Below are 22,898 nucleotides of genomic sequence, written 5' to 3'. Positions count from 1 at the left end.
AGATAGGGAAGGATACTACACACTCATCAAAGGGGAAAAAAAAATCCACCAACTGCGCGTTGCAATTCTGAACATCTATGCCCAAACCAAAGAGCACTCAAATTCATAAAAGAAACATTATTGCAATTTAAATCACATATTTACCCTTATACAGTGGTACTGGGAGATTTCACTTCTCTCGACAATGCACAGGACATCCACAGAAACACTGATCAGAGAAATGCTGGTGGTAATTGCCGTTATAAACCCAATGGATCAAACACTTTTATACAACATTTCACCCAAACACACAAGTGTAGGCATAAGGTTACTGTGTAATTTAAAGTTCTGATTTCCTGTCTCAATGTGTAAACTCTGTTCCTCAATTGGCCCGCTGTTATGTCAACAGAGCATCTTACAGCCAATCAATGAGGAGGGGAGAGAATAGGGCTGGACTTCCTGCCAGCCAGAGGAGGCGGAGTCAGGGAGAGGAGCCAGAGGAGTGGGCAACCAGGAGAAGTCCCAGGAAGAGGAGGAAGTTAGTTGGAGCCCAGGAAAGCTAACAAAGTGCAAGTATGGCTGGCGTGTTTGCTGGGAGGAAAACAAAATAGCATAAAAGGTTAAGAAGAGACTTAAACTGCTCAGATTGTGTTGTGAAACTTTGTATTATAAGATAGTCTTAATTATTTGTGTGACAGCCGGGTTAAGAAAGAAGCTGAAAGAAACAAACACTGTTTTTTATAAAAATAATTTCCACACAAAAGAATGTACCGTTTGCCGGGCGGTGGTGGCGCACGCCTTTAATCCCAGCACTCGGGAGGCAGAGGCAGGCGGACCGCTGTGAGTTTGAGGCCAGCCTGGTCTACAAAGCGAGAACGGGACAGCCAAGGCTACACGGAGAAACCCTGTCACTGAGCAACCCTGTCTCGGAGAAAAAAAAAAAAAAGAATGTACTGTTTTCTCGGAACTACGTTAGAACTTTCTCTACACAATCAAGTCTCAAGAGATACAGGACGGAATGAAAAAGCATCCTGCATCCTATCGGACCCTCACAGAGTAAAGCTGAGAAACAAACAACAGAAGGCTTACAAACCCATGTGTATACATTATGGCTTCCAATGAAATGTTTGTACGGGATTCCCCGGTGTGCAAACCAGTGGGTCTCTGTCTCTCTTGCCTTCTCTTGGTTCTTTTCCTTAAATGCCCAGCCCAGGGCATTTGAGCATCTGCTGGATTGGTTTCCCCACCCCTTAGTTGGGCTTTAGCGGCTCTGACAAGCCTCCTAGGCCCACCACAGCAGAAGAGATCTCTTCTCTGGTTGGGACTAATATTACCTGGTTTCCAAAATGAGAAGCTCCTCTCTCTTCTTTCGCCTCAGATTTCACTCTCTGTATCTCCTTGCTTTCACCTCCCGTCAGATCCACCAGCACCTTAACCTGGCAGAGCTTTTCCTCAAGCGGAAGATGGAGGTCCAGGAGATGGTGTCTGCAGAGAAGTTGGACCCTCTCCCCGAATCACATCCCCACCCAGGCCAAGCTGGTGCTTTGGTAAGTTTGGAAAAGGAACCGTTGGCTGTAGGAACAGGTGGGTGGGTTGGGGCTGGGCGGATGCTGGCACCAGGCATAGCTGATCCAAGTACTGAGGCTGGCCCTGGGGTCCACCAGCGCCTTGTCCTTGAGCAAAGCTGGGGGGGGAGGGGAGAAGATCTGGTACAAAATAGCCTCCTCTGACCTGAGGCGTAGGAAGACAGAAAGATGACCTCAGATAGCCTTTTCATGACATCAAAGAATCTCAGCCAGGGAATGAGCTGTGACTGGGATTCCAAAGAACTGTCCTACAAGAGAGCTATCAGTTTGGACCGGTGAGATGGCTCAGCAATCCAAGGCATTTGTCGCCAACCTCATGAACTGGAGTTTCCTGGAATTCACAGAATGGGAGGGGGGGGGTGAGTAAACTCCCCAGAGGCGTCTTCTGACTTTCACATGTGTGTGTGTGTGTGATCAAAACCACAATATAAAGGATGAAATGAACCCAAGGTCTTTAGCACGCCCGTGCACACACACACACACACACACACACACACACACACATACACACACACACACCATCTTCTTTGTGTGTCTGCAAGTAGCCTGCGCACCTGAGCGCAGGTAGCAGGTGCCCTTGGAGCCCAGAGACGACAGAGCCGCTGGTGCTAAGAGTTACAGGCGGTTATGAGCTTGGCAGCGTGTGTGCTGTCATCCTCTGTGTGACTTACATCCTCTGGAAGAGCAAAAGTGGCTCTTAGCCACCAAGCCATCTCAGCCAATAACCAGAGACACTCCAGAGTTACGTCAGCATGATTCTTTACATACTACAGCAAATCTCAGTGACATTTACGGATATAACTGTCTTAGTCTCAGCAAAGGGTGTTGGGAGAGCTTCACGGGCAGGGGGTGGGGTCAAGACTGAGGAGGAGGTGTGGGTAATTCTCTATGACGTCAGGGTGGCTTCTTCCCCAGGAACGTTCTTGTCCAGTATGTGCGGGTCTGCAACAGGAGAACAACAGGTGCGTTAATCTTTAATTAATTTTATTTGTTAGCACTGTATGTGTGGCATGTGTGATGGTGGTGGTGGTGGTGGTGTGTAGGGGGTACAAGCGTGTGTCGTGATGCATGTTTGGAGGTCAAAGTTCAACTTCGTGGAATCAGTTCTCTCACTTTTTACCTGGGTTGTGGCAGTCAAGCCCGTTACCCTGTTTCTTGGCGAACGCTTTACCCTCTGAGCCATATCGCTGGTCCCAGCGGGTGGATTTTGAATAGTTCTGCTCCACTAATGATGCAGAGGCCTTGGATGCCTTATAAATTAATTTACTCTGATTCTCCTGCAGGAGGAGTGGTGTGGACCACAGGCGTACCGGCTTTAAATATTTTTAATTTTTTTTAAATTATTTTATGTTGATGGGTTTTGCCCAGATGTATGTGTGTTGTGGTGTGTGTGGGTGTGTGTGTGGGGGGGGGGTGTGGGTGTGTCTGTGTGCGTGCGTGCGCGCGCATTCGTGCCTGCCTATGGTGTGTGTGCATGGGTATACCATTCACCAAATGTTGGACATCCTGCTGTATCCACCTCCGAGTTATTGGAGACAGAGTCTCTCATGGAATCTGGAGGAAGGCCGGAAGTTGGCAAGTGCCAGTGATTCTCTGCCTCCGCCTCCTCTTCCTCACAGGGCTGGGATTATAGGCTAACACATGACATTTTTCATAAAGGTAGTACTGGGGATCTGAGCTGAGGTCATCGTGCTTGCAAGAGCTGGGACCACCTGAGCCGTTCTCCCCAGCCCCAACATATGTTTTGTAAAGGAGCTGTACAGTTGGAGTAAAACCATGGGGTATCAGATTCCAATAATGAGGCTGAGACTGGAGGAGGAGTGAGTGTTCACTTGGACAGAAAAAAAATACTGAGATCCAAGAAAGACATAGGGATATTAGGTGAAGTTCCAACAGAGGAAGCAGGCCGAGCTGAGGTGTGAGCACACACCGAGGGCCTTGTTGGTCAGAAAGGGTGGTGTGTGCTGGGTGGTGCAGACCTTTAAATTCCAGCACTCAGGAGGCTGAGGCAGGAAGCTCTCTGAGTTCGGGGCCAGCCTGGTGTACAGAGTCAGTTGTAGGACAGCAATGGCTACACAGAGAAACTGGGTCTTGAGGCGAAAGAGGAGGAGTGAGGGTGATGTGTAGCCCACATTGGATAATTAAAATTATCCTTTTAAAAACATATTTATGGCTGCAGAGATGGCTCAGAGGTTAAGAGCACTGGCTGCTCTTCCAAAGGTCCTGAGTTCAATTCCCAGAAACCACATGGTGGCTCACAACCATCTATAATGAGATTTGGTGCCCTCTTCTGGCAGACAGAACATTGTGTACATAATAAGTAAATAAATCTTTTTTTTTAAAAAAAAAAAAACCCAGCACTCGGGAGGCAGAGGCAGGTGGATCGCTGTGAGTTCGAGGCCGGCCTGGTCTACAAAGTGAGTCCAGGATGGCCAAGGCTACACAGAGAAATCCTGTCTCAAAAAACCAAAAAAAAAAAAAATTGTATATTGGCTTTTTGAGACAAGTTCTTTCTGTGTAGTCCTAGCTGTTTTGGATTCATTATGTAGGCCAGCCTAGCCTCAAACTCACAAAGATCCACCTGCCTCTGCCTCTCAAGTGCTAGGACTAAAGGCGTGTGCCACCAAACCCAGCCAAGTACCTAGTGTACACCACGCATTGTACTAGACAGCAGGCAATACACAGAAATGGCCTCTATGCACATGGAGCTTATGTTGGATGTGTGTTACTTTGTCTCTCTCTCTCTCTCTCTCTCTCTCTCTCTCTCTCTCTCTCTCACACACACACACACACACACACACACACACACACACACACACACACAGGGTTTTGCTGTGTAGCTTTTGGCTATCCCGGAACTCACTCTGTAGGCCAAACTGGCCTCGAACTCACAGAGATCCACCTGCTTCTGCTTCCTGAGTGCTGGAATTAAAGGCGTGCGCCACCGCAACCACCACTTGCTGCATGTGTTTTACTTTATATCCAGAGTCTCATCTTGTCCCAGGTTGACTTTGAGTCCTCCGTGCACTTGAGATTGACTTTGAACTCTTGATCCTCCTGCTTCCATCTCCTAACGGCTCAGATTTTATGTGTGTACCATTACGTTGGGTTTGACTTAACAGATAAATTCTTGAGCCAAAGAAGAAACATAAGCTGGGTGGTGGATAGCACAAACCCATAATCCCAGCACTGTGGAAGCAGAGGCAGGTGGCTCTCTGTGAGTTTAAGGCCAGCCTGGCCTAGAGAGTGAGTTCCAGGACAGCCAGTGATATTACACAGAGAAGCCCTGTCTCAAAATACCAGAGAGAGGGGGGCGGTGGGGGGGGGGAGAAAAAACATAGAAGCCATGGAAATGGCTCGATGGGTAACGGTACAGGGCCACCAAGCCTGATACCTGGAGTTCAATCCCCTTGGCATCCACAGGGTGGAGGAGAGAACCAACTCCTGCAGGTCCTCCAGACCCGACCTCCACATGCACACTGTGGAGGTTACACACACACACACACACACACACACACACACACACACACACACACGTGCACAAGCCAAGTGAAATAAACAAATAGATATATGCTGAAAAGATGACTCAGTAGCTAGGAATGCATCCTGATCTTGCAAAGGACCAGAGTTCAGTTCCCAGCACCCACAATAGGCACTTAGAATCTTCTGCTACAGGAGGTATCAGAGGGAGGGAGGGGGAAATGGGAAGATACAAATGAGGGGATAGCAATTGAGATGTAATCTGAATAAATTACTTTAAAAAAAGTTAATAGGGTCTCTGTGAGTTCAAGTCCAGCCTGGTCTACAAAGTGAGTCCAGGACAGCCCCCCCCCCTTCAAAAAAAAAGTTAATATGAGTAACTTTTTAAAAAATGGTAGTCAGGAGAAGTCCCTAAAAAGAAGTGACCACTCAACTGGTTTCTGAAGGGCTTCTTGGCCATGCAAAGCTGTAGGCACAGAGGGGACATCAGGCTCTGGTCTAGGGTCTTACATGGAAAAGTGCTCAATGGTAAGATCTTGGGACCCCCTTGGGGAGTTGGAGCTGGAAGTGAGGCAGAGTCTGAGGTGAAGGGATGCTATTGATCGGAGGCAGGATGGGAAGTGGGAGTCAGGGCATGTGGAGAGATGCTCAGAAACTTGCTGAGGGATGCTCTTGGCTGGTTGCAGCTTCCTCCCCAACCTTCTACCACTCAACTCATCCTCCCACTTCCCCTCTCTTTTCTACATTCCCCATCTTTACCTCCAATTTCTGGTTTGAAAAACGTTTCAATCAGTGTCCTTTTGATCATCCTTGGAGAGCGGGAATAAGGGAGTCCGTCTAGGAAAAGGAACAAGACATCACGACCAGCGGAAATACCAAGAAAGGGCCGAAGAGACAGCTCAGAGAGTAAAGGCACTTGCTGCCAAGCCTGATAAACTAGGTTTCTTTTTTTTAAAACACATTTTATTGAAAAATAAAATAATTCATATTACATCTCATTTGCTATCCCATCCCCTGCATCCTCCCATTCCTTCTTCCCTCCCTCCCTCCTGCTTTCACCCCATTCTCCTTCCCTATGACTGTGACTGGGGGGACCTCCTCCCCTTGAATATGATGCTAGGGTATCAAGTCTTTTCTTGGTAGTCTGCTATCCTTCCTCCGAGTGCCATTGGGCCTCCCCAACAAGGGGACATGGCCAAATACAGGGCACCAGAGATCGTGTGAAAGTCAGTCCCCAGTCTCCACTTAACTGTGGAGAATGTTCTGTCCCTTGGCTAGATCTGGGTAGGGGTTTGATGATGACTGCACGTATTGTCCTTGGTTGGTGCCTTAGATGGAGCAGAACCCCTGGGCTCAGATCCACCCATCATAGTGTTCTTCTTGTAGGTTTCTAGCACCCTCTGGATCCATCTATTTCCCCATTCTCCTATATTTTTCTCACCTAGAGTCTCAATAGGATGTCCTCCCCTCTGTCCCACTTTCCTGGTAAGTGAAGACTTTCATGGGACCTGCCCCTTGGGCTAGTGTGCAGATATAAGTGAGTATATACCATTTGAGTCTCTCTGCTTCTGGGTTAGCTCACTCATTATGATCATTTTTAGTTCAATCCATTTGTCCACAAATTTCGGGAATTCCTTGTTTTTAATAGGTGAGTAGTATTCCATAGTGTAAATGTACCACAGTTTCTTTATCCATTCTTCTACTGAGGGACACTTAGGCTGGATAAACTAGGTTTCATTCCTGAGGCCCAATGATAGGAGGAGAGAACGTAGAACTGACCTCCCCATAAGTTGTTCTCTCATCTCCTCAGCAAGCTGTGGCACGTGCACACACACACACACACACAGTAAATAAGTAGATAAATAGGTACATAAATAAATGCAGAGGCTCCGTGACATTCACTGTTTATACATGTAACGTGGCTTCACTTTATTTCCTTGGAATCTCTGAGTACCTGGTGGCTCTCAAATCATGACTGTGCCCTTGTGAGAGACATGGAATCCTTTGTCTGGAGAAGTTTTGCATTGCCATGACTGAGAGGGAAGGGAGTAGTACTCTCGTCATTGAGTGGGTAGAAACAAGGTATGCTGCACTGCCCATCTGGGATTGGTCCCCAGCAGCCAAGAAGTGCCCAGCTCCAAATATCAATAAAACCCAGGTTGGCCACGCCTGGCCCAATCCATGACCAACCCCGTGGAAGAGAGCCAACCCTTGACACTATTAACGATACTCTGCTGTGCTTGTACACAGGAGCCTAGCACAGTTCTCCTCTGAGAGGCTCCACCCAGCAGCGGTTCAAAACAGATGCGGAGACTCACAGCCGAACAGTGGGTGATGGGTAGAGAATCTGTGGAAAAGCTCGGGGAAGGAGAAAGGGACTTAAAGATGACATGAGCTCCACAAGAAGGCGAACATAGCCAACTAACCAGGGCCCAGTGGGGCTTGCTGAGATTGAAACACCGACCAAGGACCATGCACAGACTGGACCTTAGCCCCCTACATCCATGGGCAGCTCAGGCTTCATGTGGGACCTCTAGTAAGAGGAGTAGATGCTGTCCTCTTTTTGCCAGCTTTTTGATCACTTCCCCCTGGCAGGACTGCCTTCCTGGGCCACAGGGGAAGAGGACACTGATGACAGCGACTTGATGAGCTGGCATGTATGAGAAGGGGGGAATCCCCTTATCTGAGGAATAGAGGAAGGGGTGGGGGAAAAGGGAGGGAGGGTGGGACTGGCAGTTGAGGAGGGATTGAGGGCTATGACTCGGATGCAAAAATGAATAAATAAATTAATATGTTTGTGGAAACCAAAGGTCAGCATTAGATTCTTTGGTTCATTTGTTTGTACTTTTGTATTTTTGAGACAAGGCTTCTCTGTGTAGGCCTGGTTGTCCCGGAATTTGCTCTGTGGACCAGGCTGGCCTCGAACTCACAGGGATCCGCCTGCTTCTGCCTCTGCCTCTGCCTCCCTAGTGCCGGTATTAAAGGCATGAGCCACCATCATTTGGCCAACATCAGGCTTTTTCCTCCGTTGTTTCCCGCTTTAGTTTTTAGAGACAGGATAGATCACTGATCCTGGAGCTGATCAATTTGGCTAGGCTGGCTGGCCAGTGATGGGATCTCTGAAGATGTCAGACAGAGAGAGATGAGAACCGTGAAGCTATGAGAATGAAAACTTGGTTCAGATTGACTTCATCAACCTGAATCAAAACTTATAGAGTCTGAAATCAGGGGCTGGAGAGATGGCTCAGTGGTTAAGAGCACATCTATGATGTGATCTGATGCCCTCTTCTGGCCTGCAGGTGACGTCCAGATATAGTACTCATATATGTAAAATAAGTAAATAAAGAGTCTGAAATCAGGTGGTTCATTTCTAGCATGTTTAAACCCAGAGTTATTGGTGGGGTTGGGCAGGGGCGGGGGAGTCTCCCAGCATAACTCAACTGACAGTGCACAAAGCAGTATAATTACATGGAAACTCAACCCAGGCTACATGTAATTTTTCCCCAAGAAGATGGGTTCTAAAGATAGGCTACCTGTACTAGCGTAAGGGTCTATGAAAGGCTCTGGCCTGATGTTGGGTCATACAAGTACCATAGAGACCATCTGGGCTATTAGCCACCACTGGTCCTGGTTGTGGGAGTTTGGGGAGCCCCTGGCTATGAGGGTCATTTAGATTACTAAGCCACCTCCAGTCCCGGTTGGAGGAGCTTGATAAGGCCTAAGCCAACAGATAACACAGATCACCGGGATATCAATCACTTCCAGTTCTCTGCTTTCTGGATGGAAGAACATGGATGGGTTGGTTTTTTTTTTTTTCTGCCATCTTTCTCATTTGGAAAGGTAGACAATCCTGTGTGCTTACCATTTCTGGTTTCTTTGGAGGGCTGTGGGCACCAGGACCTTTGTGCTATGCTCCAAACAGCCAGCAAGCCCAAGATGACCTGTCTCTGTCTCCCTACCACTGGGATTACAGACGCATTGCCTTGCCCAACTTTCTCATGTAGGCTCTGAACTTGGGTCTCCATACTTGTACAACAAACGCTTTATTGACTGAACTATCTTCCCAGGTCTAGCCTATTTTATTATTGTTGTTTTTGTTGTTACACCTGTGTATGTGCAAGTGTGTGTGTGTGTGTGTGTGTGTGTGTGTGTGTTGCACAGAGATGTAGATCAGAGGACAACTTACGGGAGTCAGTTCTCTCCTTCTGTTTCATAGGTCCTGGGGATGGAACTCAGTGGCCAGGCTAGGCAGCAAGTGCCTTTACCCATTGAGGCATCTTTTTCTTTTCTTTTCTTTTTTTCTTTTGTTGAGACAGAGTTTCTCTGTGTAGCCTTGGCTGTCCTGGACTTGCTTTGTGGACCAGGCTGGCCTCGAACTCACAGCAATCTGCCTGCCTCTGCCTCCCTGAGTACTGGGATTAAAGGTGTACGCCACCATTCCCAGACCACTGAACTAACTATCTTGCTGGATCTATTTTTTTTTCCCTTGGGGAGGACAGTGTTGAGAAGGGTATCATGTAGCCTAGACTGGCTTAGAAATCACTGTGTAGCCGTAGGTGACAAACTCCCAATGCTCCTAGCTCCATATCCCAAGTGAAATAGTACAGCCATGCACCACCATGCCCAATGAGATAGAGGCTATGATTTTTACCTGTGGAGAAATTAAAAACATGATAGATTCACGTTGTTTTCCCATGTCCTTCTACCCTAGGAAGTGACAGAGTGAGGGGTGGAGCCCACACCCACCAGTTTCCAAAGCCAGCTATAAGTAGGTGGAGGAGGAGGATGCTGGAGATGGGAGGGGGTGGGGGGGTGGGGGGTGGGATTGGGGGGAGTATGACTACTCACCGATGGCCTTCCACAGGTCCAGGATCTCAAGAGCTGAGTCCCTCTTCCTTCCCTGGTCTGCTTTTGAGGAAAGGTGAAAGACTAGGGGAGGGATGGGAGACAGCAGGAGAGCTGTTAAGCAGAATGACATTACACAGGCGCATCGGCCATGCCTAATTCACATGGCGTGGACTAGGGTGGAAACACGCCTATGTCTGGGCAGAGATCTCATGTTTTCAGTTCTTTCTGTCAGGTTATCATGGCAACATGGGCTTTTCTTACTTTCTTTGTTTCCATTTATTTAGTTGTTAGGGGTGTGTGTGTGTGTGTGTGTGTGTGAGAGAGAGAGAGAGAGAGAGAGAGAGAGAGAGAGAGAGAGAGACAGAGAGAGAGAGAGAGAGAGAGAGAGAGAGAGAGAGAGAGAGAGAATATGTCGTAAACTTAAACTCTATAGCCCCTCCCTTGACACCTTCTTCAGTTCCTAGCATAACTGTGGCTTCCTCTGTTTAATACCAGCTACCACTCTTAGCATGTCAGAAGCCATTTTGCCTCCAAGGCTCCATTTTGATCATAAGGTAAAATTAAATTTAGGTTCCCAGGGTTCATCTGCCTGGGAGCTTGAATAGCCTTTTACTTAAGAGTACAATACTTGTTGAGCATTCTGCTTAAACGGATGATTTATGTTCTACTTAAACAAAACCAAAATACCCTGCTACCTTCCTTTCTCCTGGGATGGTAGGGAACTGAAAAGTCCCCAAGCCTATATCCTAGCCGGTCAGCTTAAAATGCTTTGCCTAGCCACCTGGGTACATTATGCTCAGAAGGAAATCAATTTTTCTTATGTTTACCTAATCAAAGTGATGTAATTCTGTCCTCCCCCCTTGCTTCTCACATGGTTACCTGGTTGTTACCTGGATAGAGTTTTTCTTATAAAAAGCAGGGCTTAGGCCGGGCATGGTGGCGCACGCCTTTAATCCCAGCACTCAGGAGGCAAAGGCAGGCGGGTCGCTGTGAGTTCGTGGCCAGCCTGGTCTACAAAGAGAGTCCAGGACAGCCAGGGCTACATAGAGAAACCTTGTCTCAAAAAACCAACACCCAAACAAACAAACAAACAAAACAGGTCAATGTAACAATTTGGCTCCAAAGTCCACTGTGTCCCTAATCTCAATTAGTCTTGGGGTGTGCGTTCAATAAACCATCCATACCTGACTGAGACCAGAGTCAGTGGTTTGTGTAGCTATTGTTGGATCTAACAGCAGAGGCTTTAAAAGGCAACCCCATAAGGCCACTGTTTTCCCCATCAGGTCCAATCAGGAAAAAGCATATATCCTAATGTATTGCCTACCTCACACTTACATGTGATCAAATGCATCTAATGAAATTGGGTCAAACAAACTTGCTTAGGGGAGTGAAAACCTGTGTTGCCTGGAGCATTTCAGGAAGCATCTGTCCTTGGGCAAGCTAGAGGCATTTGTTGTTTCATGGGACTCTCTTAGGCACAGTAATTAACATTGTAACTTTGGCTCTCACAAGAGACAGAAAGAGAGACATGTGGGGGCAGCACACATGGGATGGGCACATGTATGAGGGTCAGAGGACCACTTATGGCAGTCAGTTTGGGCTCCTTCTGGGGACTGAACTCGGTTTCTTAGGCTTGCCAAGAAGCACCCCTACCCACTGAGCTATCCAGCCCGAGGATTCACAGACCTCTGAGTAAAGCCTGAGAAAGCAACAAAGTTTCTCACTTCATAATGAAAGTCCTGGAGACTTAGGATAGGAAAAGTGAAGGAGTTTGGTTTATGAATTTGCAAAGTCAGACATCAGCCTTGGGTGTCAGGAGTGCTGACTGACTAAGTGCGGAGAACTCTTCTGTTGACTAAGCACTGAGAACAGTTTATATAAACCCTGACACACGGGCCTCTGCCCACCTCCTTTAAATTTTGAGACAGACTCTCGCCATGTCGTTCTGGCTGGCTTGGAGCTCACTTTGTAGACTAGATTGGCCTCGAACTCACAGAGACTCGCATGCCTCTCTGCCTCCTGAGTGCTGGGGTTAAAGGTGTGCCCCCACCACACCTGACTCAATTTTATGTCTAACAAACTGAGCCTAGCCTCTGACGTAGTTGGGAACGTGGGTGCATGCTGAATTTGGTGGGAACTGAGCATGGCACACGCGCTCCTAAGAAAATTCATTTAGGAAAGAAGAAAATGAGGAAAACATGGCGTCTAAATCCCGATATGGTGCCCGATGTGAGCAGAGACTATGGTACCCACTGAGTGGCAGCGTTGCTTAACTCATTTGCTAAAAATTACATTTATCTGGGTGCTTATTGTGTCTGTGATTCTGTGTATAGGTTCCCCCATGCCACTTCATCCCTGTAGGGAACGGAATACATCCTGTAGGAACTGGTCCCTCCGTCTACCATGTAGATGCTGGAGGCTGGATCTCAGCTCATCAGGCTTGGAGGCAAATGCTTTTACCCCCTGGGCCATCTTGCCAGACCTCTTGTTTTGTTCTGTTTTTAGGACAGCGTCTCAGGTTGCTCAGGCTGCCTTCAAATTCCCTAAGTAGCTCAAGATGACCTTGAACTCCCGACCCACCTGCCTCTGCCTCTCAAGTGCTGAGATGACAGGTCTGTGATACGTATAATTTTTTTTTTATACAGTTCTGGCCACCGAACCCAAGGTTTCCAGTGTGTGAGGCAGGAACGCTACCAGCTGAGCTGCATCTAACTTACTTAAACCTCACAACTTATCAGTGTGGGAGCCACCTTTGTCCTCAGAAAAGGGAGGCCCAGGGCGATTAATCCTGCACACCAGGCAAGTGGCAGAACTGAGACTTGCACCCTCAACAGGCCCTGTACCTGGTTTTCTGCTTGGACTAACCCTTCAGACCCATCTAGATATGGATGTTACGGTTTGAGTCTCCCATGATCTCAGGTTCTAAACACTTGTTCGTTTACAATTCTGTCAGGTTGTGGAACCTGTAGGATATGGAACCTAACTGTAGGGAATAGGTCTCTAGGGACCAGCTTTGAAGGCCGTAGTCTGACCCATCGTTCTGGCTTCACAGTGACCCCTGGCTTCTTGCACACCCTCCCACCTTCCATGATGCATGCTGGCCCACCGGGACTTACCTAGCATGACAGAGCTAAACCTTCTGAAACAGTGAGCCAAAAGGAATCTTTCCACTCTTCCCATCAGATGTTTCGGTCACAGTGATGCAAAAGCAACCAACCCTGTGTCTTTCCAGGGTCACAAAGCCATTGGCATCAGGTAGGTATGAGTGAGTGAGGGAACATGGAGGGGCAAAAAAAAGCACACTTACCAGGACCCAGGAGGTAACCGGCACTATTGAGGGTCCAGCCTCCTCGTCCCTGGAAGAGATAAAGAAATGAGGACTCAGACAGAAAAGTGGCAAGACCCCGGCAGTCTAGGGTGATAGAGGTCACCATGCCACCTGGATACTCGCCAGTGACACAGCTTTGCTTAGTCCCTATTTCAGAGCTGTGCGTCCCTAGAATCCAGCAAGTGGAGGACCCGGGCAAGATGGCTCAATAGATTTAAGGTTGCTTTGGTGCCAAGTATGATTTTGATTCCCCAGGACTCTCCTGGTGTAATGCACTGTTGTGTAATGCACACACGCACACACACACATACACACCACACACACCAGACAGACTGTAAGGAACACTATGTTTAAAATACAACAGCTTGGAATGGAAGGGAAGCTTTGAAAGGCCTTGCTTCAGGAAGAGAAGGAAAGTTGCAGGTGTGGAGGGAGACACCGGGGCGGGGGGTGTGAGGGTGGTAGTTGACTGTGACAGGACCTTAGTGACAGCCCCACCCCGACCCCAGACCTTACTTAGCACAGCTGACTCTGTGAGGAAAGTACTCCTCAGGCCATGAAACTCAGCATGTAGACACAACTTAGATGGTAAAAGTAGTTTTACTCTCCTGGCTCAGTGGTTATCTGGGAGGCTAACTGCCTCCTTCTGCTAACCTAGGCCTAGTCCTGGAAGCTTCTAGTCTCTGTACAATCTAACCTAAACCTAGAATGTTTTCAGCCTCTGAGACTTACTGCTGAATAAGCTCACCCTTGCTTGTTCTTTCTGAGCTCTGCGCTGGCTGGCTCAGCTCAGCTGTTCTGTCTCTCTGCAGTCCATCTCTCTGTTACTGTCCTGGTAAAAAAAAACAGCCGCCTCTCTCTCTGAAAAACTGCCCCTTAAGTAGCTTCCCTTTCCTCTCTCTTCTAGTGAGAGTTGGGCGTATCCTATTTTATCAAATTTTCTGATTCATCGCCTTTTCTGCCACTCAATTAGACATCCTTCCTTCTACAGACTATGTTTGTTTGGGATTAAAGGTGCTTCCTTCTACGAACTTAACTTTACCTTCGTTTGGAATTAAAGGCATGTATCACCACACCCCCCCGGAGCTAAGCTTTTCTGTACCTGATACTTGCTCTGGCCTTGGACTGAGATCTGTTTACCTCTGTCTCCTAGATTAAAGGAATATTTGCATTCCAGCTGGATCACCCAGACCTAGAAGGTCTTTGGCTGTGATCTCTTGCCAGAACTCCCTGGCTTTAGCATATTTTTAATTGCGAAATAAAAATGGAAATGTTTATGGCACACAGTACATGCATTGAAATATGCAATTTGTGGGACGGCTTCAGTGCTAAACAAATCCGTTACCTCCTGTGTTTATCATTTGTGTGACTATGTGCAGTGAGGATATTTTATTGTTATTACTATTCTTTTGTCTTCAATTATTTGAGATAGGGCGTTGTAACAGGTAAAGAAACTTCTCTTGGAGCTGGAGAGATGGCTCAGAGGTTAAGAGCACTGGCTGCTCTTCCGAAGGTCCTGAGTTCAATTCCCAGCAACCACATGATGGCTCACAACCATCTATAATGAGATTTGGTGCCCTCTTCTGGCCTGCAGGTGTACATGCAGGCAGAATACTGTATACATAATAAGTCTTTTTTTTTTTTTTAAGAAATTTGTCTTAAGCACTGTCATTTTGACTTCAGACTCCATTTTACCTGAGCTGACCAACTCCCTCACTAAGCAACAACAGCTCCCCAAAACATGATGACTGATCCTAATAACAGAAAGAACAGACGAATTTGATTGGCTAGGCAAAAAGCTTGCTTTTGCGTCAGTTGACAATGATGGAACACTTGGGAAAGTCCTTAATATCCGAGTTCTGATTGGTAAAAATTACAATTGTAACTTGGCCCCGGTGCCTGTGGTTTTTATGCTTATAAACCCTGCTTCCGCCCATACTGAGGACCCACAGACCAAAACAAGAATCCTGAGTCGTGGGCTGGAGAGATGACTCAGAGGTTAAGAGCACTGTCTGCTTTTCCAAAGGTCCTGAGTTCAATTCCCAGCAACCACATGATGGCTCGCAACCATCTGTAATGTAATCTGATGCCCTCTTCTGGCTTGCAGGCCTTACATGCAAGCAACACTATATACATGATAAATAAGTGCATCTTAAAAAAAAAAAAAAAGAATCCTGAGTCGCTCTCCATCAGCGACTCTGTTTACGTGGTGGGAACAGTTTCACGAGCCCACTGTTATAGTCTCTCCCGTTCCTCATAGAGCACAACAGGTACAGTGTACAAGGCTCTCCTGTAGCCCAGGTGGGCCCTGAATTTACTACACTAGATCTTAGCCAAAATGCTGAGAAGGGATTCAGACTTGCTGCGCAGTCCAGGATGATTTTAAACTTCTGCTGTTTCCTATGTCTGCCTCCCAAGGGCTGAGATCACCATGCCCGGCCCAGTGAGCATTTTACATTCATTCTCCCAGTGAGTTTCCAGATTAGAATGCATTCATTGCCTTTGGCTGCAGTCACCGTGCGTTCAGAGTCTGTCTTGCTCACGTGGTTTTAGTTAATGCGCCCAAGGGAGAGCTGTGGAGCCTGCGAAGCGCAGCTCTACCCATCAACTTCATACGGAGTTCTAACTTGACCAGATTAGGCCTAGTTGTATACAGTGCTTGCCTAACTAACGCACATGAAGCCCAGGGTTTGAGTCCCGAGCGCAGTATAAACCTAGCTGTGATAGTACGCTCTGTAACCCCATCACTCTGGAGGTAAAAATCAGGAGGTTCAGGACTTGAAGGTCATAGCGATCCTCTTGCCTCTGCCTCCAGAGTGCTGGGATTAAAGACATGTACCACCATGCTCGGTTCTTTGTTTTTTGTTTTGTTTTGTTTTGTTTTTTCCTTAGTTTTTCGAGACAGAGTCTCTCTGTGTAGCCTTGATTGTCCTGGACTTGCTTTCTAGGCCAGGCTGGCCTCGAACTCACAGCGATCCGCCTGCCTCTGCCTCCCGAGTGCTGAGATTAAAGATGTGCGCCACCGCGCCCGGCTCCATGCCCAGTTCTTGAGTAGAGATCTTGTCTCAAAAATAAAAATACACCGGAGCACGGTTGGCACTCCCCACTACGTCGTATGTCAAGCGCTCAGAGCTCAGCCTGTCCTTGCCTTGTCAGTACTTGGATTAAATGCAAGGGCCACCGTGCCTGGTCTATTTCTGTTTGTTGTTTTTAAGACAAGGACTGGCTATAGAGGAGTGAGTGGCTGCTCCCAGTCTAGTAGGACTCTTTCCTTAGCCTCTGGGACTTTAGGCATACATCCCTCACTGTGCTGTCATTTTTTTTCTTTTTTCATTTCGGGTTTTTTTGGGGGGGGAGGGGTGCTTATGCACATGCGCGCGCGCCACAGCATACTTGTGGAGATCTGAGCGCCACTTTTGGAGTTCAGTTGTCTCCTGTTCGACCTCAACTCATCAGGCTTACGCAGTAGGTGCTTTGCCCACTGAGCTTTCTCGTTAACCCTCTATTTTATTTGTTCCTTCAGACAGGGTCTCGTGTTGCCCAGGCTAGCCTCAATACTGCTAGCTCGTGGATTATAATTACTACTAGTAGTGCAAGTGTTAGTCTTCCGCTCCTGACCCTCTCCGCCCTCTGCAGACACCACCATGCCCTGTAGGGATGGAACTTGGGGCTTCCCCCATGCTGGCAAGCACTCCACCAGCTAGCTGAGCTGCATCCATCACCCTTTCCCCTCGCTATGCTGCGCCACTGGCCCTGAACTCAGAGTCCTCCTGTCTCTACTTCCAGAGTGCTGAGATTACCGGTAGGTGTCATCACACCGGGCTGAGTAAGCTGAATTCCAACCCTGTATTTTTTTTTTTTCTTTTCCCTTCCTGTCTTCTCCTTCACTCATAGGGCCACGTTGGTGAGGTCAGTTCCCATCATTCCTCTCGGTTTCCCGACATTAGCTTGTCCCCACTAAGGTCCTTCAGGATCAAAGCGGAAACGTGTTTTTTTTTTTAAATGTCTCCACAGAGGGAAGCAGTTGCCGGAAGTTATTACCTTGTGAGCAGGCGCAGACTCTGGTGTTTCCGCCAGGCTCAGCAAGATGGTGAGGAGGAGGACTAGATGCGGGGAGCGGGCCATCCTGGAGCTGGGAGAACAAGGCTCAGTGAGGAAGGCTGCGAAGACGGAGGGAGAGGTGGTCTGCAAAGCTAAGGTGTATGCTACACTGATGGGGAGAGAACTTTACTGACTGGAATTTACCTCAGAAAAAAAGAGAAGAAAAGAACAAAAGAAAAGAAAAAAGAACACAACAACAAAAACAAAAAACAAAAAACAAAACCAAACAAACAAAAAACCCAAACAAACAAAAACCTACCACTGGAAGAGTTTGGCGGTAGGCATGCAACATGACATCATCACTATGACTAATGGTTGGTAGATCATGTCTTTTTATTTTAAATGTGTTACAGAAAAAGTAAAATGAGCATTTTGATCTTTAGTTTGCTTGTTTTGGCATCTCTTCTCTCTCTCTCTCTCTCTCTCTCTCTCTCTCTCTCTCTCTCTCTCTCTTTCTCTCTCTCTCTCGTGTGTGTGTGTGTGTGTGTGTGTGTGTGTGTGTGTGTGTGTGGTGTGGTGTTTAGGGGTTGGGGGAGTGGTAAAGGAAATTGAACTTCGGACTTCTCATACGTATGCCGTCTACCACACTACCGCACCTCAGCTCCTCACTGAGGGGTTCTTGGCATGTGTCCTACACTGAGTCACAACACTCCAGCCCGTCACTGGGGGTCTCCGGGCACATGCTCTGTCATTGAATTATCTATATCCCTCATGTTTTTTTTTTATTTGTTTTATTTTGAGGTAGAATCTGATTTTCTCTGGGTGGCCTTGAGTTTATTGTGCAGCCCACGCTAGTGTGGAATTTTTGACTCTCCTGCCCCAATTCCTTTAGGATGGCAGACTTGCGCTACAGGATAAACTCACAGAGAGCTCACCTTTTAAACAGCTTGCTTCAAACCCTGATCCTCCTGCCTCCACTCTGGAGTGTTGGGATTATATGTACATACTACATCTGGTTTAAGGGGTTTATTTTATTTTATTTTTGGTTTTTCAAGACACGGTTTCTCTGTGTAGCCTTAGTTGTCCTGGGCTGACTTTGTAGACCAGGCTGGCCTCGAACCGACAGCTATCCACCTGCCTCTGCCTCCCGAGTGCTGGGATTAAAGGCGTGCGCCACCACCGCCCGGCCCCTAAGGGTTTTTTTTTTAAGCCTCATTTTGAAATATGTGTTTAAATAAAACAAGGACTAAGATGTACACCTACAATCCCAGCACTCCAGGGGTGCAGGTTGAAGGATCAGGAATGCAAGGTCATCCTTGGGTTTGAGGCTAGCCTGGGATACATAATACTGTCTAAAAAGGAAAGCTAAGAACGAGAGGAAGAGAAAGAGAGGCAAAACCTGGAGAGATGGTTTAGCAGTTAAAAATGGTCCCTGCTCTTCCAGAGGACCCAAGTTCGGTTGTCCGCATGCGCATTGCAGCTTGAGGGGGGTCTGACACGCTCTTCTGGCCTCTGTATACACACACATGCACATACGTGCGCGCGAGTGCGGGGGAAAAAAATGATAAGGCTGGAGAGATGGCTCAGTGGTTAAGAATACTTGCTAGTGCCAGGTGGTGTGGTATCACACACGTTGACCCCAGCACTTAGGAGACAGAGGCAGGCAGATCTGTGAGTTAGAGGCCAGCTTGGTGTACAGCGAGGGGAGTTCCAGGACAGCCAGGGCTACACAGAGAAACCCTGTCTTGAAAAACAACAACAACAACAACAACAAGAAGCAAACAAACAAAAATACTCTCTACTATTGCAAAAGACCTGGGTTCAGTCCAAGCTACACCAGGTGCTCACAAGCTCTTATAACTCCAGTTGAAGGGGATGTAACACCTTCTGATCTCTGCTGGCACCTGAGCATACATGCTACACATGCACATAGGACAAAATAAAATAAATCTTAAAGGGAAGAAGGAAGGAAGGAAAGGAAAGGAAAGGTGTGGAAGAATGCTGAATGAATGTATCAACCGTCAATAAAGTGTTGTTTAGCCAATCAGCTAAACAGCAGAAGGACAGGAAGTTGAAGGCGGGACTTCCTGGAGAGGGAGGAAAAGTTGGCCGGGTAGAGAGAGAGAGGGAGAAAAGAGCTTTGGACGGTTGGAGGAGGACGGTGGGAACTTGACGCGGACCGGCCGAGGGGTCATAGTGGGGAGTGCTTGAAATATATGTGTGTTATAAGGTTTAGAGTAGTTTGTTTAGTTTACGAGTAGATTAGGATCAGTTCAGACTCTGCCTGGCAAAGCGCTGGCAGCTTTAAAGAACGTTTTAGTCTCCCTGTGTCAGTTATTTGCTTTGTAGGCTGAACGGATACAAGATACTGTAACAGAAAGGAGAGAGGGGGGAGTAAGAGATGGAGAGAGGGAGAGAGAGGGAGTGGGGGGGTGGGGGGCACACTCGATGGGGAGATGGCTCAATAGATACACAAAACACTCACCTAGCAAGATTGAGGACAGGAGTTCAGGTCGCAGAACTCACGTGAAAGCCCAGCAAAGCACCTGCAATGCCAGTTGTCCTACACGGAGATGGACAACAGAGACAGGGAAGTTTCCTGGAGCTTACAGACAGTGACTTTGGTGGTCACAGCTCAAAGGCTGTAAACAGGAGCCCCTGAACCCAACAAGGAGAAGAGGTACCACCCCAGGTTGCCCTCTGACCTCCACACGTGTAGCACCGGAGCACTCAAAGCGAGGCAGGAAGGGCGTAAAGAAGAGAGTTGGAAGGACAGACAATACGTGCAGTAAACTTCGAACCCCTACCCAGATCTAGTCCATGGACAGGACATTCTCCACAGTTGAGTGGAGAGTGGGGTATGACTTTCACACGAACTCTGGTGCCCCATATTTGACCATGTCCCCTGGATGGGGAGACCTGGTGGCAACTCAGAGGAAGGACAGAAGGCTACCAAGAAGAGACTTGATACCCTATGAGCATATACAGGGGGAGGAAATCCCCCTCAGGAACAGTCATAGGGGAGGGGAGTAAGGGGAAAATGGGAGGGAGGGAAGAATGGGAGGATACAAGGGATGGGATAACCATTGAGATGTAATATGAATAAATTAATAAAACATAACTTTAAAAAAGAGGCAGCACAAAAAAAAAGAAGAGAGTTGGTTGAGAGAAAATGTACAGTTAAGTGTGTACGACTGTCTTCAGTGCCCATGGGACACTTCCTCTGCAGATACCCACATTTGTCATTCTTCCAGTCCCTTCTATGAAATGCACAATATGCACCCACCCTAGAAACAGGTGTCGGAGCCCCTAGAAATGGAATTATAATCAACTGTGAGCCGCTTGCTATGGGAGCTGGAGAACAAGCCCCGGTCGTCAATTGCTCTCAACCAGTGAGCCACGGCTCCAGCCCTCTACTCTAGACTTTCAATCGCCTCTAGGCAACGTTGCCTAGGACAGTGAAAAAGAAAATCTTCTGTAAATATTGTTACGTCGCGTCCTTAAGGAAACCTAAGAAACACGTCAATACGTGTATGGAGGGGGCCAGAGGACAAATTTCAGGGGCCAGTTCACTCTCCACCATGTAGATCCTAGGAAGCGAACTTTGGAGCTAAAAGGGTTAAGCTCCAACCACGTTGCCAGCTCAGCCACCCAACTGGCCTCCCCTGCTTATTTTTTCAGTTTTGATTATTTGAATCGACGGATATGGAAACTGTGGTATAGAGAGCTGACTGGTAGAATGTTGAGACCAGGAAAGGATAGAGGTGATGGTCACCAGAGGCAGGTGTGGTCCCAGCACTCTAGAGCTGGAGGCAGGGGGATTAGAAGTCCAAGGTCATCGTCTTCTATGCAGCAAGTCTGAGGCCATCCTGGACTTCAGGAGACCCTGTCTCAACAACAACAACAACAAAAAAAAAAACCAAAACAAACAAAAAACCCAAACCAAACAAAAACAGAAACAAACAAACAAGCAAAAAACAAAACCAGAGGCCAGCAAGATGGCTGAGCAGGTAGAGGAGGCTTGCTGCCAAGCCTAATGGACCTGGGTTCGATTCCTAAGAGCAACAAGATCTTGGGAGAGAACTGGTCCTTAGAAATTGTCCTCTGAGCTCCACAACCGTGCTCTGGGATGTATGTGAGCACGCACATACACAAAGTAAGCAAGCCATGGAACATAAAGGTGGAAAAAAAAACCAAGAAAACAAGCTAACAGTCAACTCCTTCCTCTACCCAACCTTTACATGGTTTTCTCAGACCCACCATCACCCATCACATGGAATTTTTCCATTCCCACGCCCTCCTCTCTGCCAGGTCCTTCCTACTGGCCCTTCCCCGATGCCCCATCTCTCGTGCCATCCCATCCTCTCACACCCTTGCTGCTCTCCACTAGACTCATCAACCCCTCCAGCCTCCAGCGTTCCCTCCAGGCCAACCTGTGTGGATTTGGCAGCGCTCAGCAGCTCCCGGGGGTCCTGGCTTTTATGCTTCTGAGGAGAATGAGGAATTGAAAGAGAGGAGGTGAGGGCGAGAGACAAGGGTGGGCGGGGTAGTAAGGAAGGAGGCAGAGAGGAAGACTCATCCACTTGAGTGGTTATTAGCTGGTCTGTGATGTCAGACAAAGGTGCTTGTGTGAGGCAGCTTCCCCCCCCCCCCCACAGGTCCTTGATTTGAGGCTCTCTGGCTTTCCCCCCACTGCCTTGATATCTTCTCTCTCATGTATGTTGTTTGTTTGTTCCTTTGTTTTTCATCATGTGTGTGTCTGTGTGTCTGTCTCAGTGGTTTCCTTTCTCCATGAGCCTCATCCTAAAATGGCTCCTGGAGCTTGGCTGAAAAGCTCACCCTTGCTTTTTTTTTTTTTTTTTTTTTTTTTGTGGTCGTTCTTCGTTTTCTGAGACAGGGTTTCACATATAGACCAGGCTGTCTTCAAACTTAGAGATCTTCCTGCCTCTGCCTTCCAAGTGCTGGGTGGGATTAAGGGCATGCTGTGCCACCATCATGTGGCCTCGAAAGCCCACATTTGTAATCCCAGCACTTTGGGGGCTGAGGCTAGGGGAACATCAGTTTCAGGCCCCTCTGGACTTTAATGAGACCCTGACTCAAACAACCACAAAAAATATAAATAAATAAGGGACTGGAGAGACAGCTCAGAGGTTAAGAGTGCTTGCTATGTAATCAGGAGGACCAGAATTTGGGTCCCAGCATCCATGTAAGGAGCCAGATGTCCTATACCTCCCTGTAGTCCCAGTCCCAGTCAGGGGCAGAGGGTGGACAGACAGAAACAAGATCACCGGGACTGGCTGGCTTCCAGCCTACCCAAGAAAATATGAGGTCTAGGTTCTGGGAGAGATGCTACCTCAAAGGAATAGGTGGTGAGTGGCAAAAGGGGGCACACGACATCCTCTTGTGGCCTTTGTATGTCCGTCATGCACACATGCAATAACATACATACACGTAAACACACTAAAATTCCATCACTTATTTAATTTCTGGTAGGTACATGCCATAGGACGTCAGAGGACAACTTGTAGGAATTAGTTCCTTTCTAGCATATGAGTCCTGGGTACCGAACTCAGGTCATCTGCCCTGATGGCAAGCACTTTTTCTCACTGACCAATCAATGACTTACACTCAGAAAT

The 22,898-nt window shown here is 47.7% G+C and overlaps 1 protein-coding gene and 1 long non-coding RNA gene across 3 annotated transcripts; one reads left to right on the top strand and one right to left on the bottom strand.

Annotated features, from left to right (window-relative positions):
- Positions 1-472: 472 nt before the first annotated feature.
- On the top strand, positions 473-5,957 carry LOC311591238. The gene is made up of 3 exons (XR_014777042.1): positions 473-552; positions 1,398-1,526; positions 5,839-5,957. It is a non-coding gene; the product is annotated as an uncharacterized lncRNA (long non-coding RNA).
- Positions 2,048-21,817, bottom strand: GALP (galanin like peptide). 2 transcript variants are annotated; one of them, XM_084770648.1, is made up of 6 exons: positions 21,696-21,817; positions 17,263-17,353; positions 13,201-13,249; positions 9,894-9,974; positions 5,805-5,882; positions 2,048-2,507 (listed from the first exon to the last, which is right to left on the bottom strand). In XM_084770648.1, exons 2-6 carry the CDS (start codon positions 17,344-17,346, stop codon positions 2,452-2,454), a joined length of 348 nt encoding a protein of 115 aa, XP_084626774.1. In that variant the 5' UTR covers positions 17,347-17,353; positions 21,696-21,817; the 3' UTR covers positions 2,048-2,451. The 2 variants fall into 2 exon arrangements, with proteins under 2 accessions (XP_084626774.1, XP_084626775.1); XM_084770649.1 differs by lacking the exon at positions 21,696-21,817 and adding an exon at positions 19,748-19,808.
- Positions 21,818-22,898: the final 1,081 nt, after the last annotated feature.

The sequence above is a fragment of the Acomys minous genome (assembly GCF_964271855.1).
Source record: "Acomys minous genome assembly, chromosome: 20".
In the NCBI taxonomy this organism is placed as follows: Eukaryota; Metazoa; Chordata; class Mammalia; order Rodentia; family Muridae; genus Acomys; species Acomys minous.
Note: the sequence above shows the minus strand (reverse complement) of the source record. Positions and strands in the feature narration are given on the sequence as shown.